The sequence below is a fragment of the Pezoporus wallicus genome, unplaced genomic scaffold (genome assembly GCF_028554395.1).
Source record: "Pezoporus wallicus isolate ANWC-B61680 ecotype Strahan unplaced genomic scaffold, APGP_CSIRO_Pwel_v1 contig_8108, whole genome shotgun sequence".
Lineage (NCBI taxonomy): Eukaryota > Metazoa > Chordata > Aves > Psittaciformes > Psittacidae > Pezoporus > Pezoporus wallicus.
In genome coordinates this window covers 1,604,682-1,623,644 of record NW_026638088.1, presented here as the reverse complement: position 1 = coordinate 1,623,644, position 18,963 = coordinate 1,604,682, and the positions used below count along the sequence as shown (strand labels likewise).

The 18,963-nt window shown below is 39.5% G+C and overlaps 1 protein-coding gene across 17 annotated transcripts in view; it reads right to left on the bottom strand.

Moving 5' to 3' along the window:
- Window positions 1-18,963, bottom strand: part of FGGY (FGGY carbohydrate kinase domain containing) — a 323,114-nt gene that overhangs the window by 85,324 nt on the left and 218,827 nt on the right. For 15 of the 17 annotated variants that reach the window (XM_057409298.1, XM_057409300.1, XM_057409297.1 and 12 more), the window contains one exon: window positions 2,745-2,860. The exons of 1 other annotated variant lie outside the window; for it this stretch is intronic. In XM_057409298.1, the coding sequence (XP_057265281.1) occupies window positions 2,745-2,860 (116 nt within the window). Of the gene's footprint in view, window positions 1-1,846; window positions 1,973-2,744; window positions 2,861-18,963 lie in introns of those variants that run through there. One more of the 17 variants, XM_057409310.1, reaches the window with a different exon arrangement.

The following is an 18,963-nucleotide window of genomic DNA, read 5'->3' as shown; positions in this document are numbered from 1 at the left end:
ATATTATAAATACAACTTGAGCTGAGTTTTGCAAGGTGTGATCCTGTGTTTTTTGTGCTCAGCATAGCACTTGTGGGCTCCTGGCAGGAGGTTTATGCAGTGATGGTGCCTCGACACTAATGCCAATGCCCTGGGAATTGGTAGGAAACAGCCTCCCACTATACAAGACTACAGTTTGACCAGTGCTGCTTGAGCATGGAACGGCACTTTCTCAGTAGGTGGATCCACGCTGTCCTGGTCAATTTAAAGTCATTAAAGGAAAGCCAAGCTTATTCACAGTGCTCTTCCCAAGTCCAACAACACTACTCATTAAAACAGGCAAACCCCCCAAACTTTCATTGGAACAATGTCAGCATTCCCATTTTCCCATGTAAGGGACACTGATAAGATTAAGGGCGGCAGAATGCAAAGCACTAACACAGCTCTCAACACAGACTTCAGCACTGTTGAGCAGCTCTTGGGTGGAGAGCGAGTTGCTTTGATTTGGTCATGTCTTGTCTCCCTCTGAAGCTAAACCCTTCCAAGAGACTCCAACAGGTGCAGTGTGGAAGATAAAGGAATGAAGGAGTAGTTGCTATCTGGTTTCCACGTTCATAGAGGAGCTCCTTACCCCACTCTTCAAGCACACATGAATGAAGGTCACTGTCCTGCTTTTTTATGATTTTATCACTCAGCTAAATATAATGAATGTAATGCCTTCCTTTTTAAAAAAGGCAAGGTCAGACAAATGGGCATGAAAATAAGCATATATTCTACAAAGGCCAGGTTTCAGTGCCTTATACTTTGGATACACCTAAGGTAATCAGCCCAAGAATCTGAAAATCAAAGGATTTCCCAAGGTGAAGAAAAGTTTGTGCTTTTCAGAAGCTTCAAGTGGCAGCCCACAGCTTGGTGCAATTCTGGAGGTCAGATCCTGCTTCTTCAACACCAGCTGAGACACACCCAGATATTCTATGGTTTGTTTCTTGAAAACTAACACAATTGCCCAGGGAACGGGACACTTTCCCCATTAATTCAGGAAAAGTTTTGTCTTGCAAGAAACCCCTATCAGAGAATCATAGAATGGTTTGGGTTGGAAAGGACCTTAAGATGATCCAGTTCCAACCCCCTGCCATGGGCAGGGATGCCTCACTCTAGACCATGTTACCCAAGGCTCTCTCCAACCTGGCCTCGAACACTGCCAGGGATGGAGCATTTACCACTTCTTTGGGCAATCTGTGCCAGTGCCTCACCACCCTCACAGTAACAAACTTCTTTATATCCAACCTATCATCAGAACTTAATTTACTGATTTATTTTGTAAACCTTGTGTTGTAACAAAAATGTAAGCCTGATATTGGAAATGAATGATGTTTTGTCTTGCTAAATGTTGAACCATATATAGATTAGTTTTATGAGGCTTCCATCACAACAAAAGGCCCTTTTTATTAATGGCTACTTTATCATTTCAAACATGTATGTTTAGTTACTTGAAATGGCAAATTGCTTTGCACTGTCCTTGAAGTGCATTGCATAAATATTATATTAAAGCCTTAGCTTACACTTCATAAATAATTCATTTTTAAAATACTCTTCCATTGGATCACCAGTTGCTGAGATGTTAAATTTTTCTGGTAAAAACATGTATTTATTGCAAGTCTTATTTTAACTTGAAGATTTGCTGAAAGCCACATGTGATAGATGCTGTAAGAACTGTATTCCAACTAAAACCTCAGGAAGCTAAAAGCCTCATATTCCTTGTGGGTTTAATACCTTTGCATAAGCAGTTTCAGTTGCAGGGGAAAAGCTGAAATCTATTCAAGGAAATTTTCAAGTACAATTTTCTGATAATCTGAAAATGACTTACGGTATATTTTGTGATGATCAGAAAAGGTAATAGATTTCATTGCATTTCATTTCACTACAGTCCTCCCTCTGCCATTTCCATTTCATGTTACTGCATTTAAACTGCTGTACAAACTTGTTCAAAGTGCTAGACATTAAAAAAAATCAAAGGAAATTTTAGATAATTAACTTTGATGAATGAGCAGATTTCAGTTCATGCCTGGTAATATTCTTGTTAATGACATGTCTGCTTAGGACATCCATTAAAAGTCCATTAACTTAACAGGGAAAGTCTAATAAAGTTATCCTGGAAATTTTCTGGTATATTAACATTATGGACTTTTAATGAATATCTGCTGTAGGAATTACTATTAGCAAGGCTACCATTCTAATTAAACTTAGGCTCCAAGAGAGTGGAAAAAAAGGGTATGAAGATAGCAAGCACAAGTAGCACTTCTCTTGAAACTACTGTAAGGGAGATGGGTACAGGTTGCAAAACCTGCTGTCAGTAAGAGCTATAAATTACTACATTGTGGGGTTTTTTTTGGAGCCTGCCATTCCCTACACCCATATCAAGTATTTCCTTCATGGAATCAGTTGCTGAGGCTCCCATTTACTTCTCTGCTGTTGAGACTGAGCAGTACTGAAAGGCTTGCTAGGCCTTTCAGAAGGGTACAAGTTAGAAAACTGAAACAGAGATTTTCATGACAATGCAAAGTATAAAGTGCACTTAGGAAAGCTGTCACCTATGGTATCCAACCTTGTTATGAACCCCTCTGAAGCTTCATCAAGTCCTGCTACATTCCTCCTGATATTCACAATAACACAGAAAAAGATCTTTTTATGTGTATGTATCTTTTAATATATATATATCTTTATATATATGTATATAACTTTTTAGGTATAGGTACAAAACATACCTATTTTTTCATACTTATCCTCTACCAAATCTTCCAAACCAATCATTTTCCAGAAACTGTCATCCCAACCTTTATCTGAGGTATACGTCCACTTGCACACCACTGTACAGAGGGACCTAGAAAAGAGACAATACAGGCACAGAATGAGGCAAATGAACACAATTTGGTTTAAAACTTGTGACTAGAAAGAAGTTTGTGCAAAATCACCTCTTCATTCGCTGTCAAAATTTCCAAGCATAATGCTAGCACTAAAGAAAAAGTTGGTTTCTGTTTGGAGTGTATGTCCTGAAGACCTTAAAAGGATCTTATGTTTAAGATTCTTCTCTGCTGAAACAACTCCTCCTCTGGCCACTTCCTTGCATAAATCAGTCAAATAACAGGCCATGCATATGCCTAGAAGACAGCATAGCATGAGCATAACAGCTCTTTAGCAAGCAGCTCAGAGAAAGATTTTGGCTTTTCCAGGCTCTACCTAAACAGCAATGTTTTGCACAAGGTATGTCCTTAGGAAAACATGCTATTAACTTATGTTCAAGCTGCATTACAATTTACAGGAGATTATGGCTACACTGATAATTAGGTGAAATGGCACTGCTTCAATGCCTATAGGTACAAAATGCCTTTATCAAGTGAATATGTATAAGCAAGTTCACATCCAGCTAGCAGAGCTCCTGCACAGGATGTGTTCAAGTACCAGTCCCCTGAGGTTTGCATTTCGGCAGAAGCTGACGGCAGTTCAGTGACACACTGAAACAGCATTAGCCATGGAGCCACTCAATGCAGAATTAAGTTCTTGTTTCAAGTCTCATTCCTGCTAAGCTGATGCTGAACTTAACTGTGACAATACAGGGCAGACTTCAGGAGCAGAATATGAACAAAAGACAAGAGCACCTGTAAAAATGTCTATCAGAACAAATAAAATGGGGTTCTCCTTTTTATTCCCAACCTCTCAGTACCCTCAAAATACTAATAACCGTACTGAGGATTTAATGTTACACAAACTGTTTTCTGTCTGAACACTACAAAGTATCTCAAAAGATCAGTACTAAATTCTGCCTAAAGTCAACAAACCAAAAGGTATTAAAAATGTTGAATACCACTGAAAAATTTAGCTTCCTACAGCCTTGGCCATGCTACAGTACCATCAAGAGCAAGACATCTCAGATGCATCTCAAGGAAAGAACACCATAACTGTTCTTGAAAGAGAAACCCCTTTCAGAGATGGATTTGATTTGATGTCTTACAAGACAGCTTATTTGAGACTCATTTTCAGCCAAGGTGTGCTTTCACAGATGTATTATTTTCATTAGGATGAATATGTATATTCAAATCAAACTGGATTCTCACAGGGTGGGACAGTTAAAAGGCCCTGTTCTCAATACACAACTTCCTGAGCAGAAGATGCTTTTCTGCATCCAGGATAAAAATGTGTATTTCAAATGCATCATGTTTCACTGTTCTTTTGGAATGACCAGGGGTTTACAGCCAGAGGCGAGCTGATGTCCATCTGCAATCCTACTGTTTATAAAGGTGCACTTTTTGCTCTTTGCAATGAAAGAATTTATTAACATTACAGATTTGTGGGGGAAAGAAATAGGGATAACTATTTATACCCTTATAAACACTCTGAGCATTATTTCAGGGTTACTCTTCAAACAGTTTTGACACAGGTTAGGAATAGATCAGACAATTACAGTTGAGTGTCTGCTTTGAAATCAGAAAAGCACATGACCTGTAAGTGCAGCAATGACAGTGTTGATACAAGAAATTCCAATTTCCAAGGATTTAAAAGCCAGACACAGAAATCTAATTAGAACCTGAAGAAAATATTGGGGGAAAATAAATAAAAAATTCCTCAAACCTCTCATTGAAAGCAAAAATAAAGCCAGGATATTTGAAATAAAGATCATGCCACGGAATCATAGAATGGCTGAGGATTGAAGGGACCACTGAAGGTCATCTAGTCCAACTTCCCTGCTCAAGCAGGGTCACCTGGAACACATTGCTCAGGATTGTGTCCAGATGCCTCTTCAGTATCTCCAGGGAAGGAGACTCCACAACCTCTCTGGGCAATCTATTCCAATGCTCAGTCATCACTTCACAAAAAAGTTGGACATGAAGAGTGAAACAATAATGCATCAAGTTTTCCCAAATACGGTAAATACCAAATAACAACAAATATCATCACAGCTCAACATGTATTTTTCTAATTAGATCAATGCTGTGAACTATTGCCACACACTGAAAAACGCTCTAAGGATGAGAGCTAAACGTCACAGCTCCCCACTTTCGAAGACCACAAAGCAATTCCTTCTGTCTCCATGCTTATCCAAAGAGAAACTGGAGCAGTCTTGCTGGTTGCCAAAGAGCATGTTTTAAACAGGGGCCAATTCTTGCATACAGCTCACTCTGAGGAACACCACATTAAATAGACAGGCCCACTGAGACAGAGTAAACAGGGCCAGACCAGCCCTTGCCAATCCACCAAATTCCAGCATATTTGAGCTCTCTCACTGGATATGGCTGGACTGAACATACCCTAGTATGAAATGGCAATGAGGCTGTGAGCATTTTCATCTTACTTGTGTAGATATACAAATGCAAAGCACTTACAGAAGAAGGATAGATGATTTCTGGTTGAATTTTTAAATACAATATAGAAAACACAAACTGGGAAGAACACCTCTTCCATATGAATTGGCAGATCTGTTGGTGGAAGGTTCTGATATGAAGATCAACCTCAAATCTGAACTAAAACGCTAACAGGTTTTTACTTCCATGGTCGCAAGAACCTCAAAATACTTGTTGTAAATGCAGTCCAAGCCTTTACATTTCTCTGGGATTTAACCTGCTTATTCCACCCTTGCCACCACTCATTGCCACCTAAAAAAGTACATGTTTAATTGAACAATATAGCTTTATGCACATCATTAATCTCTAAGATAAAGTATTATACTGCAGAAAGGCATTCTGGTCTCTTAGATAACAGTTCAAGAAAGGATTTGAGATGCCCATAACAAGAGATCAACCTCACTATGTGCTTCAAAAGAACCTGCATGTGTTGAACTCAAATCCCTGCTACCTACCTATGAGGTGCTCTCTGAGAATTACACACAGCTGCTCAATTTGTGTATCCCAGAGAGTTGGATGCGCATGTAGAGAGCACAGTTTGCTCCTGGTTGTCCACTTTTGAATACCAATAGCATAGATATATATTAGCTTTATGGGGGATCTCTCTGAAATTCTCCTCCAGAGTATCACACCAAGAAGGTGATAGATAGCATGACTTGTAACTTGGAAAAAATGTAACCAGAAGGATGGTAAAGAGGAAGCAGAGGGACCAAATCACTGCACCTACAAAGAAAGCCTTCACTACTAGAAAACTTTGTATTTCACACAGCTCCTAAATTTCATGAGATAAAGGGCAGACATTAAACAGAACCAGCACTGATATTCACTGTGGTATATTCCTTTTTTTTTCCTATTTGGCAGGATAGCCTCAATTATTTGGCCACAAACACCAGACTTGCACTAGCTGAAGCTGGATGAACCAGATGGAGAGATGCAAAGGTTCCCCTTCATGTCCACGCAAACGTTCACTACCAGGATCAACTGGATTCAAAGGTGCTGAGTTAATAGGCAATCATTTACGCATCAGTCCCCTCCCAGCTGCCTAATGTAATGCAGGACCGGAAAAGACATGGTGTGGAAGCCCTCAGTAGCACAGGCCATATTTAGCTAAGCTGAAATACCAGGAACATGAAGACTCTTCTCCTCAAGCATATTCCCAGGACAATGAAATGAAAGATTTCCTTTCTCTGTTCAGAACAAAAAGTTTTGCTTAGAATATTCCTACTGAAAAAAAAAAAAACAACAAACACCCCAACCCTTTTGCGTGGAAAATTTTTATTTGATTTAAACCAGATTTTCAACAGGAACATGATTATGCTCAGAGTTTCTTATAAATTCTAGTCTACAAAGAACTATAGGATTGTACTTGCATCCAACAGCCTCAAGAAAAGAAAGAATCCCTGCCACATCCATTAGCTTTGGCTGGACAGTGTATTACACAACCTATTCCTGTCTAGCTTTTGCCCAGCTCTTGCTGAGGACTGACTGCAGATGTGGTGAAGTCCTGTAGGACCAGACTCTCAGCATTCTGAAAACCCCACCAGCAATATATCCTCCTAAGAAAATCATGAGGTTCACTGAGGGTGTAGCGAACACACAGATAACTCCTCAAATGCTGTCAGGAAGCAATTACTTGCGCCCACTTCAAGAGGATTCAGGGCAACTTAAGACTTATGGCCAAAGCAACTCATGTGTTCAAAGTTACTTCATATGTGGCTTGTCCCACACTGTCTACTCATTCTGAGTACTATCTCTCTGTTGTACTTCTTGGAGAGAAGTAGATCAGATACTCATTAAAAAATAGGAAATTCTCTATGGACCCAGTTAATGGCATAAAAATGTATCTAAGATTAAGGTCACAATAAAACTTCTCTACAGTTACTTAAGAATTACCAGAGCTTTATGTTTTGGCCTGTTCTTTGCTGACACCATCTCTCAAACTCCAAAAGGAATAAAGCAAGCATGGACATGACTCCCAACTCTGCAGCGTCTGCCCTGCCTGGGAAAATATTCTCTGTCTTTGACAACAAAATACAGTTGGGGGATATTCCATAACTGCAGTGGTCTCTTGGAAGACATCCTGATTTTGAGCATAGGTTAATATAAAAGTTCTGCTAACAAGGTGTTACTAAAACAAACAGGTTTTCCCTGAAAAGTGAGCCCATAAGGTATTTATGAATGACCATAGAAGAGGGTTGGTACAATACCAGCTAGTCTGGAAAATGAGTCAGCTACCAACTTTAAAGGCAGAGAGCTCTGTCTTGACCATCCTAAAGCAAGTGGAGCTTCACTCTTAATTCCAAAGCAAAAGGACCTGCTTCATTCATCCTAACTGCTCAGAAATTAATTTAAACTCATGGACACAACTAATTTTGCAGGCATCTGTATCAGTGCAACAGTTTAATCACCAAAAAATTCAATGGGTCACTTCCATGAAAAATGTTCTTGCAACCTGGCTGTCATACTGACAATGACTTGGTGGTAAGGTACCTGCTGCACCAATGCCAAGTCCTACAGAAGCTAGGATGGGATATAGTCAGGTCCCCAAAGGCATACTGCGCAGTAGGGTAAAGTAACTTTTTATGCTCTATTGGCTAGATTTATTTGGAGCTACGAAGAATCAAGTACTACAAAAGCTGTATGACATTCTGATGGCAAGGAAGAGACCTGAAACAATGGAGTGTGACTGTCACAACATCAAATGTTTTTCCTTTTGTTCTGCAAACTTTCAATTTAAAACAGATTTTGAATACAAATTGAACACCAGAGCGTAAATCCTGCTCAAGTGAACTCCTTCACACACTGACATGTGAGCCAAGCTGTCAATGTCTTCCCAAATTATGCACCCCACAGTCTACCACAAAACCGAGCAATCCACTGCTCTGACAGTCACAGATCTGAGTGTGGTTCCTGCAAAAATGGTCCAGACAAAAAAATTAAAATGCAGCACACACACATCCAGCATCCAAATGGTTTATATTACACAGAACTGGGTACTGGTACTACAAGAGCCTGAAACACAGCAGAGGTTATCACGGAGCAATAGGAAACAGGTAATTAGTCCCTGCTCCATCATGGCTAATGTCATATACATTAATACATGACCTTTGAAACAGAACCAGGTTATTAGATCCACATACACCACTGGTATTTATATATATATATTAGATTTTAGATATATAAAATACATATATTTCTATACCTCACTGCCTGCTTGGTGTATTTGGCTGCTTTGGGGGAAGTGGGAAGAGGGCAGGTTGTCCTAAGGGAATACTTCTCAGGTGATAGGAGAAAAAAGGTTACACCTTGTCATTTAGTCTTGAAATGTATAAAATGTATGAGATGCTGCCCATGTTCAGCATTTGCTAAAGGGAATCAAAGAGCATTGGGTTGAGCTCACGGGTGTAAGAACAGCTGCACCTGCTGTCATGCAGCTACTACAGAAGATCTCACAGGCAGGTCAGTTTTAAACCACAGGGCCAAGTAAGCCTGGGTGTGCTGTATTTCAGGTACAGTCTGCATTTCACTCACTGCACCTAGTCAACAGCTCTTCAATTGCGGGTACACAAACCAAAACATATCAGGGTCTGTTCCATCCACCCAACCATGCAAATCCCAAGTTCCTAATATTTGCAACACACTGCTTTTTATTATTATTGCCTGTGACCCAAAGCCTATGAAATTCCTGCCTGCCCAAACCCATTGTCTTAGTACAGCAGGGCAATATGACTCTTGCCCGAAAAGGGTTTGCTTTCTTCTAACAAAACACTCAGCATGCCAAAGGAAAAGACAGGTGGGGAAGCCCGTTTGGGACAACTAGCAGACACATTCCACGTGCACTCAGAGGCTTTGACTTTCAGCCTTTGCATGTCCGAGGACTTAAATCTGGCCAATAAAGGTAGCAAGGAAACAATGGTAATCAACTTTAGCAATCCTATTAGCTTCATCCTTTCAACACACTGAATAACAGTTATATTTATTGTAAGTAATAAAAACTAGTCTGGCTGCTATTTAAGAGTTTTTTAAAGTAGTTATATTTCACAGCAAAAGCAAAGCTTTCTCCCCACCTTGGAATCTTCACTAAAACTGCAGAGGAAAAAGAGGGTATATAAGTACATATTTAAAACTCTAGGATGAATTTCCTTCCTTCTCTGTGATGCGATGGAGTGCCAAGATTTGTTAACACTAAGGTGGATGGCAATTTTGTCACAGGTGAAATAAGATTAAACTTCAGATCTCAACCTTTAAGAGCAAGTGTTCCAAAACTTACTTGGATTTTCTTTTCATTTGTTTAGATGTTTTTAATATCTCATTATATCAAGTTTGGTAGAAGATACCAATACACAAAGCCATCAATCCAAAGGACAGTGAACAGCTCATGACCTATAAGCTGGATGCATCAAAGCTAACAAGACTGATATTTGATTATAGAACACCTTTCCAAAGGCTTTCAAGCCAGTATGTTTTTTTTGGTGTCAACTACAAAAAAAAAGATATTAAAATACTACATATGGTCTAAAGATTTCTGAGGTTTTAAAATCTGTCTTTAAAGTATTTGTTTGACAAGATACACCATTCCCTCCTTTTTTTCCTGAACAGTGCTGACTCAATGAACTTGTATGGTCCTAACAGACTCCTTCAGAGTCATAGAATCAGTGAATGGTTTGGGTTGGAAAGAATCTTAAAGCTCATTCAGTTCCAACACCCTGCCACTGCTTAGGGAAACCTACGCTACAGATCTAAGCACAGAAATGGTCCCCATGCCTCCTGAGGCAGACAAAACAGCCAGATATAACCACGACACACATGCAGTAAGAGAAGCTCCAACTCTGACAAAGGTTGCATGATGTGAAGAAAAGCACTCGCCAAGCACGTCACAAAGACTGTCTCCATGCCCACTTGCTGTCCTGCACCATTTCAGTATTATAAAAATTCTCAAAGATATCCAGACAGAAAATAGCAGAAAACGATTTCTTGTACAACCATATCCTTGTGGATTTTACAGGACTTTAATGACAGGAGGCATTTTAAGACAGACATATTACCACGGGCTGCCAGGTCTTCCGTCAGGATACAGCATGTAGCAGGGCTCTTGACTCTTCTGAGCATACACCACCATGTGTGTGTGTGTTGAAGTCCTACTCAAAGCCCTCGGCAACAACCAGTGAGTGGGAAACAAAGTCTTTCCATTAGTAAATCAAGAAGTTAAAATTACTTCTGTAAAGGGGAAAAAGGAGTAATTAACTCAAACCTGCTCTACTATTTGGTGTTCATGCTGTAATACTTTGGAGGGGTTTGGCTGGCTTTTAAGTCACAGAACTTTCTACGCAAATGCATTGCTTACTTAAAGGGATAGATTTTATTGTATGAAAAATACAATTCACATTTGCAATTTTCTACACCCACATCTATAATTAATCTCCTCTGATTACAGCCACTCCCTGACAGGATTCCATGTTATATTTAAAGCCTGGGTGCCACTTTGAAGGAAAAAAAAAGAACAATAGGATCATTTTCAAAGACTACATAGCAGAACAAGGCTTCAAAGCAGCACTGGAGTATCAGCCTACTGACCACCCCAACTGGAGTTAAGGTGACCTCCAATTACCACCACAATAAGCACAGAAGACTCTTGAGAAATAGAAAGTGTAGATGTTCCTGTGTTCCAGAAGAGGTATGAGATTGATGTTGTATTATTAGACAGATAAACCTCAAAACTTAATGACAGACTGTTGGGAAAACCACTTCTGTGACATTCAGACTTGAAGGATCAACCCACATAAATAAAATGCTCTGTTGGATAAGGTATGATAAAAATGTAACTTTTGTATATCTTGCCAGAGATGTGAAAGTATGCATTGGATATATAAGTACTGTCAGAAAACTGGCATGTTTTATACCCATATTTACTTTGGATTGGAAGCAAGTACCTGACAGTGATTGTTTTCTGCAACCTATTTAAACCCATTCTTTAAAAACTACAAATAAATTCATCAAACATTGCAGATGTCAAAGAAGTCATACAGCAGAAAGTGAATCACACCAACTACAATGAGATGATGTTTTTTTTACTATTTGTAAGAGTCTATAAAAGAGAAAAAAATGCGCTTCTCCTTAGGAACACACTATCAAAAGATTTAAAGACTTAAAAACTCTCAAATTCAGCTTTCCTAGAAGTTATGTCATCAGACCTGCAGGGAACCACCCATCTCAAGTGCAACATATCGAGTCAGATTAATCCCTTGTGTACATCCAATCACTTCAGTGGATTCATACCAGGGATGCATTTGGCCAAACATGTTAAATTGGCCCAGAAAGTACAAAATAAGACTATTTTATCCACCCACATACGCCTCCCCATGTCAGGAGGCAAGGGGAAGCACACAGTCAGCAGACAGCTTGCTATTTTAACTTCATTCTGTATTGTATTACAGACACCCAACCAAGATTCAAGCCCATTGTCTTCGGCATTGTTGAAAAATACATAATGAGACACAGTCCTAGACACAAAAATGTATTGTCTAGACAAATCAGACATAGCATGTGGGATTGGAAATATTAATCCATTCCTTTAAAGGATGGCAAACAGAGGCAAAAGAAATGGAGTGACTTGGCCAAGGATCAAAGAGTAAACCTTACTCAGACCCCTGAATTAAATCTTCAACTACAGAGACCCAGGCAGAAAGACACCATTCAGATACCATGGTGCTGACTATCAAAAAATCTTCTTATGCACAGCTACAGCCTAAATGCTTAAATATGACAGTAACAAGAAGCATCCACATACATAAAATTGAGTGCAAGATTTAAAAGCTTAATAAGTAGAGGAGAGGTTATAAAAACCATCCAAAGAAATGGCAAGTGAAAAGCAAGACTGGAAATAAAGCCCACAGACATAGCTGCTCCAGTCCGGCAGCCTGCCCTCTGGACTTACCTCCTACTATTATGCAACATCAGCAGTGATTCAGTTCCATTTATTCAGAAAATTATACTCTTTCAAGCAAACCACTCTGCAGTAGGAAGTCAAATATCTGTTCCAATTAAGAGCTTGTATGTAAAAAACATATCTTCTCCTGTTACCTTCTTCAGGCAGTTAAAACTCTTAATTAAAACTGAAAGTACCCATAGCCACACCAAAAGGGTGGACAAGCACTGGGACAGGCTGCCCAGGACAGTGGAGGAATCACAAATGGTGCAGACAAAGCCCTTAGTGATACGGTTTAGTGGTGGACTTGGCAGTGCTGGGGTAAAGGTTGGACTTGATGATTTTAAAGGTCTTTTCCAAATGACTTGATTTTACTATTTTTTAGCTATATTATACTAGACTTTATTATTCCATAGGCTTGGCATCAGTAACCTATAGGAAGATTGCAGTTATTACCTCCATGACACTTTATCCTTCTATTGTGTGAAAAGAAAACATAGAATATGCACATCCAACATCCCTGTTTAGGGAGCACAGAGACTAAGAAAGGACTGTGGACTTTTCAAGTGGTTTAGAAAGTGTGTCATGATGCTGAGGGCAATGCCTGGCCAGCAGTGGACACTGACACTCTATACACTGACTAGTAAAGGAAATCTCCACATGAGCAATGCTATACTTCATGGTGTGGTTTATGCTGTTTTCATATAAATGAGTAGATGAAAAGAAACACCCTTACAACCCCTAACACTGACATTTTGAGAGAAGGAACTGTTAGTCCAGAAATCTCTTCATAAGTTCATTATACAGGCACATTTGACTAATTCATGAGTAAATAACACATCTGCTCCTAAGACAAAACTGTTGAGAGGTTAATTTAGCATGGTCCTTAAGCATATGTGTGAAGACAGAGTCCTGAAGAGATGTCAGTAAAGTTAATGGGAGTTCTTACCAGCTTAGTCAGACCGTGCTGAACTGGAACCTAGGCTGTCATGCACTTGTGGCCAGACAAAGCCTAAGTGAAACCAGAACAGAAGCAGGGAAATTGCCAAGAGTACTGCAGTAGAAGAAAGTTTTAATAACTACATTTTGATGTAGACTGACCCAATTGCACATGCTAAATGCCAATGTTAGGCCCTCCTTCTTTACTCAGGCAAACCACCTTCAAGTCTTACTTGAATTAGGATGACAGGATTTGGCTGCCATGTGCACCTGAATCGAAATTGCATGTTAGAGATTCCTGCACTAGCAATGAGGTGTATTGTTACCTCCTGTCACAAAAATCAGTTCAGTCAATGTATACTCTTAAAATCCTCAGTCATTCCTAAATACTAGTTATGTTTGATCAAAATGTACAGTCATCAATAGAGGTTTTCAAAACCATTTCTGATGGTTAGTTTTTAAGCTAAGGCATTTAAATCAAAGGGAAAGCAAAACAGCTCATTTCATACACATCATATGCTGTACTGTACATACACGTCATATGCTGGTATTTTAATCTTTTAAATAACAACATCACTGCACTTATTTCTAGAGTGTATTTAATATTAATAATGGCTTGAGTTTACAGTCCTTTGGACTTGTATTCGTGTTAAAAACAGGATGTAAAAACTCCAAAAGTGAGGAGATCAACAGTACTGTTTGCATAGCAAAGAAAACCCCACCAAGTAGAACTACACAGAGCACTGAAACAGGTAACAGAAGTGAGTAAAAGCATTCATAAATTTCCATAAAGAAAACAACAAGCTTATAACATCAGTAGGGAGAGGGATGGCAGATCAACAGAGAAAATAATGAAGGCTACAGAGTAGATAAATCAAATGTCACTATTCCTAAGAATACAACAATAAAAACATTCAAACAATACAAGCAATCATTATGCAATTGAACAGAGATATAGGTATTGCTAGGACAAAAACCTTAACAGGAAAAGAACTAAAGAAAGAAAAAGAAAAAACCCACTACATTACATGATATCTAGACTGCTTCCAGCCATAACGATAGAGAGGAATCATATAAGGGAACATAAACCCCCATTAACTGAGCACGATTTAGAAGAACTATCCCCAGAAGGACGTTAACGTGTTGTCAGTTCTAGGATACCCTCCTCCTTTTCGCCCTCTGAAACAATTACTGCTGCCATTGTAAAAGAGACTGGACAAAATGACCCACCACTTTAACTTGTTATAACAATCAAACATCAACCCAAGGGCTCTTATAAGAGTGGCTAAAAGAAAGATGTTGCTCTTCTAATTTCAGATGTTGTAGCCTGTTACACAAGGAAGGTGGACATGAATGAGGTTTTTACATTCATTTAAATCTTGAAAACAACTTCATCTGGGAATGAACATCCACAGCTCTCTCAGAGACAGAGCTAACCCTCCCAGGTAAGCCGGGCAATGCCCCAGCTTGCCTTCCACTAAACACTGTGAAAGGTGATGGTTGAACCAGAAGGGTGGAGTTTACCACTACTCTAAACTAATGAACCCTTTCATGCAGTTCTAACAACACTAAGTATTTGTCTTTCCCTTTCCTGATACTTGAATTTTACTTGCAGAAAATACAATTGCAAATGCTGCAAGCACAGAGAAGAATGAACTAAAAGTCGATTCGAAACTCCTGTTAGCTGTCTGAAGAACTAAAGAATGCTTTATGAAAGAATGCTTTATTCCCTCTTTAGTGCTTTATATCCTTTTAATGAAGGAAAAAAAAGGCAAGAATGTGTGTTTTACCAAATGAAATGATGGAATTAAAAGATGACTTCTTCATAGAAACTCTGGACATTTTTATGTGAGAGAAATTAAGAACAATTTTTAAAATGCAATTTTTCAAATTATTATTTATCTATGAGCTTGCTCCTACAAAGAGTTAGGTGTGAGTAACCTCACCCGAACGAAGAGTGGCTTTGACCTCAACTGAAGCATTTATGTAAGTCACTTGTTTGCATAAGCAAATGCAGTTTTGTGCTTTGTTTATTCTATATAGATAGTCATTACTAACTCCTGCAATTAAGTCAGCAATATCAGGCTGCACATCCTGCTTAATTAAGCCTTTTTCCTTAGTGTAAAGTGCTTTGCACCTTGACAAAGAAAAGCACAAAGAAAATTAAGTCGCTGATGTTCTAAGATGGCTCTAAAGGTGAGAAGGCAACTTTTGCTGCTGGAAGGCGCAGACAGAAATCCTAAGGTCTGAATTTAACTGAGTTCTCCTGTCCTGACTTGCCATGGATGATATGAGAATGAGGAGGAGGAGGGACAGCACAAGACGTGCTGTCCTGCAGTAATCAGAGATATAAAACTGTGGACTGCAGAAATGAAAAACAGAAATAGACAAACAAACAAATAACATCCAGATCAAAATCTCACAGCAAGTGACACCTAAAAGGCAGCACCTTGTTAAAGAGAATTTTCTGGGAGAAGGAATAATGTCTCATAGCATGGCCTAAACACACAGTACGTTAACTGTCTGAAGATGCACTTGTCATACAACATGTGCTACCAGTCAGATTACTCAGCTGGAGCAAGGCATCAGATGAAACTTCTCTGGGTTGACTGACCTTGATTTCTCCAAATATACAACTTCTGCATCATCACTGCAAATTAATCTCAATCAATAACATACAGACTGTTTGCAAAATATTATCTGTATCATGCTGAAAACACAAATTATCTTACAGGGCTGTAAACGGGCAAAAAGTTCAGAGGAGTACAAAGAACGGTGTAAGAACAGTTCTCCAAACATTGATACAACCAACAGCCTGTTCATACCAACATACTTGGACAGCACATAAAGGACCGAGACCAGCAAAGCACTTAAGCACATGCTTTGACTTTAAGCACGTGCCTAAGTGCTTTGCTGGAAAAAAGCCCAAAGAACAGGACGAACATGGTTAACTGAAAAGCCCTTCAGAACTGCACTGACTGTTTTGTTTTTTCCATTAACTCTAGTTGCTAGTAAACACACGTTTGGCCTCAGCATCCTGCCCAGGATCACAAAATAGTGATCTGGTACAAGCAATCTCTTTACTCAGGGAAGTTCCATGAATTGGAGGGGAGGGGACTGCAAGACATGCTCAGGATTTAGGCTACTTACAAGGCACCAGTAGAAGGCCTCAACCATTAAACAGTCATAGAATCATAGAATAGTTTAGGTTGGAAAAGACCTTAAGATCACTGAGTTCCCAACCCCCCTGCCAGGGGCAGCGATGTCTCACACTAGACCATGTCACCCAAGGCTCTGTCCAACCTGGCCTTGAACACTGCCAGGGATGGAGCATTTACCACTTCTTTGGGCAACCTGTTCCAGTGCCTCACCACCCTCATGGTAAAGAGCTTCTCCCTTTTATCTAACCTGAACTTCCCCTGTTTTAGTTTGAACCCATCACCTCTTATTCTACTGCTACAATCCCTGACGAAGAGTCCCTCTCATACGCCCCTTTCAGAAACTGGAAGGCTGGTACAAGCAAATACTCTTTTAGTATTGCATTGTCCTGACTCTTTCACCTCTTACATCAGACTCTACAGAACGTATTTTAGAGACTACAAAGAAAGCACAAAACACCACCATGGGACCAATGGCTCCTCTTCCTGTCTGCCACTTGTGAAGGAAAGAAACCCAAACCTGCAGAAGATAATTTCCGACTCTGGGCCTTGGGAATGTGACAGTCTTATTTTATTACATCCACTTTGGTCCGTTAAAAACTTTTTTATATGCATCAAATTTACCCCCTAAAACCAAAATGAAAACAAAATTCCCTAGAACACCTTCAGAAAATGCTTAAGTTAAGAAAGGGCTGGAGTCCAAAAATGGAAAGATGATTAGGGAGGGAGGTGAAGTTGGAATGAAACAATAATAAAAAGCCCTAAGAACACATCATATATTCATAGTTCTCGAGTCATTAAGGCTCTGCATGACAGCTCTCACAAGCACCGCTATGGCAAACTCACTGCCTTTTAAGCAGGAGTGAAAGTGGTTAAGCCCTAGGACAAATAATTTGAAAATCTCAGCACAAGTCTGATCTCAGCGAGTTGAAAGGAATGCAGACTGCCCAAAAACACAGCAGCTGTTTGTTTTTTCTGCCACCTTTCCAAGGTTCATGTCTGGAGTGAGGATAAACAGTTCGGGAAAAAAAAAAGTTCTGTGGAGTTCAGACTTTAAGAAAATAAAACATCAGACTCATATTTCTTGTAGAAAGATTAACTCCCCCCCCCAAACCTTATTCAGCCCTGGAAGTTTTCAGGTAGAGCTCTTAGGAGCAGAGGTAGATGGCTTGAGGCTTCAGTATATTAAACTGCTTTCTCTAAAGCAGCCTGCATTTTCAAATGCTTGGCCTGATGTGGTTTTTCTTGAGCAATATTCCTCCAAGCAGAGTTTCAAATTTAATAAGGTCAAACCATATTCCCTATTTTATGCACGCATGTGTGCATACACACATACACAAATAGAGGCCCTTGCAGATAACCCAAAATGTAATTGAGATAGCGGGTGAAGCCTTAGAGATCAGCCTGAAGTGATTCCCATCAGCATAGCAGATATTAGAGCTACAAGGAAATTCAGGCTGTCATTTTGGACATCACCCTTTTTACTCTCCCTCCTCCTTTCTCTCCCTCTTACTCTGTTTGTGCCAAAGTAAATGAGAATCTACTTTAATTAATTAAGAATCTCTTGACTCTTAGTATTTTAGGAGGTACAACTTTCCTTTGATCCACATTTAAAGAGACATAACCTGAAGGAGTTAACAGGAAATTTATCTGGATAGATTACCAGTGGAACTAACCTGTGTAAATAGGGATTGTCTGTGTTGTTACAGACAGGTCAGAAAGAGCAGGAAATTTCAGGCACCATGTTGAGTTTCAACGTCTGTTTATGAACTATCCCTTATACACAAAATGAAGAGTTGTTACAGGACAAAGAATACAAACCCAGGAAGTCTGAAACCAATTGGAATCCCTCCAGAAAGCTCCCCTTTTATATTGATACCTGGTGCTACTGGGGCATCAGTGTGAGGAATGGTGAACATTCAAGAGTTCTAAGTTGTCTTTGAGACATACATTCAAATTACACAGATCATGGACAAACATTACCCAATATGACTTTGGAAAATACCATTCATGAAGGAGACTACACCAACTGCTTCTTCCAAATCCAGACCGCACACAGACAGAGCCTTGGGTGACATAGTCTAGTATGAGCCATCCCTGTCCAAGGTAGGGGGTTGGATGATCTTAAGGTACTTCGTAACCCTAACCCCATTCTATGATTCTGATTCTGGGCATGCCCACAGAGCTCAGGGATAGAAGGAAAGAGGGCTGAGCAGCAGGGAATGGGATAAAGATGAAGGGCAGGTGGCAATGGTGTATCCTGCTCTTAAACACATTCCCCTTTTCCTCTTCCTTTTAGGGAGATGAAAGCAATATGCAGTATTAACCCTGCATATGGATGCTGTGCTCAAGGAGCTAAGGACAACACCACTTCTACTTTTTCCATTTAGACAAGAAGCACACCCAAGTTTTTTCCCTTGAAAGTAAAATTATATTATAACATTGTTTTTTCCCAAAAGATCCTGTATTAGCTATTTTATATACATTAACAAACAAGCAACAGAAACTCCCAAGTACAGTTTCACAGAAGATGGAAACTCCAGGAAAAGTCTTACATGTATTTTGT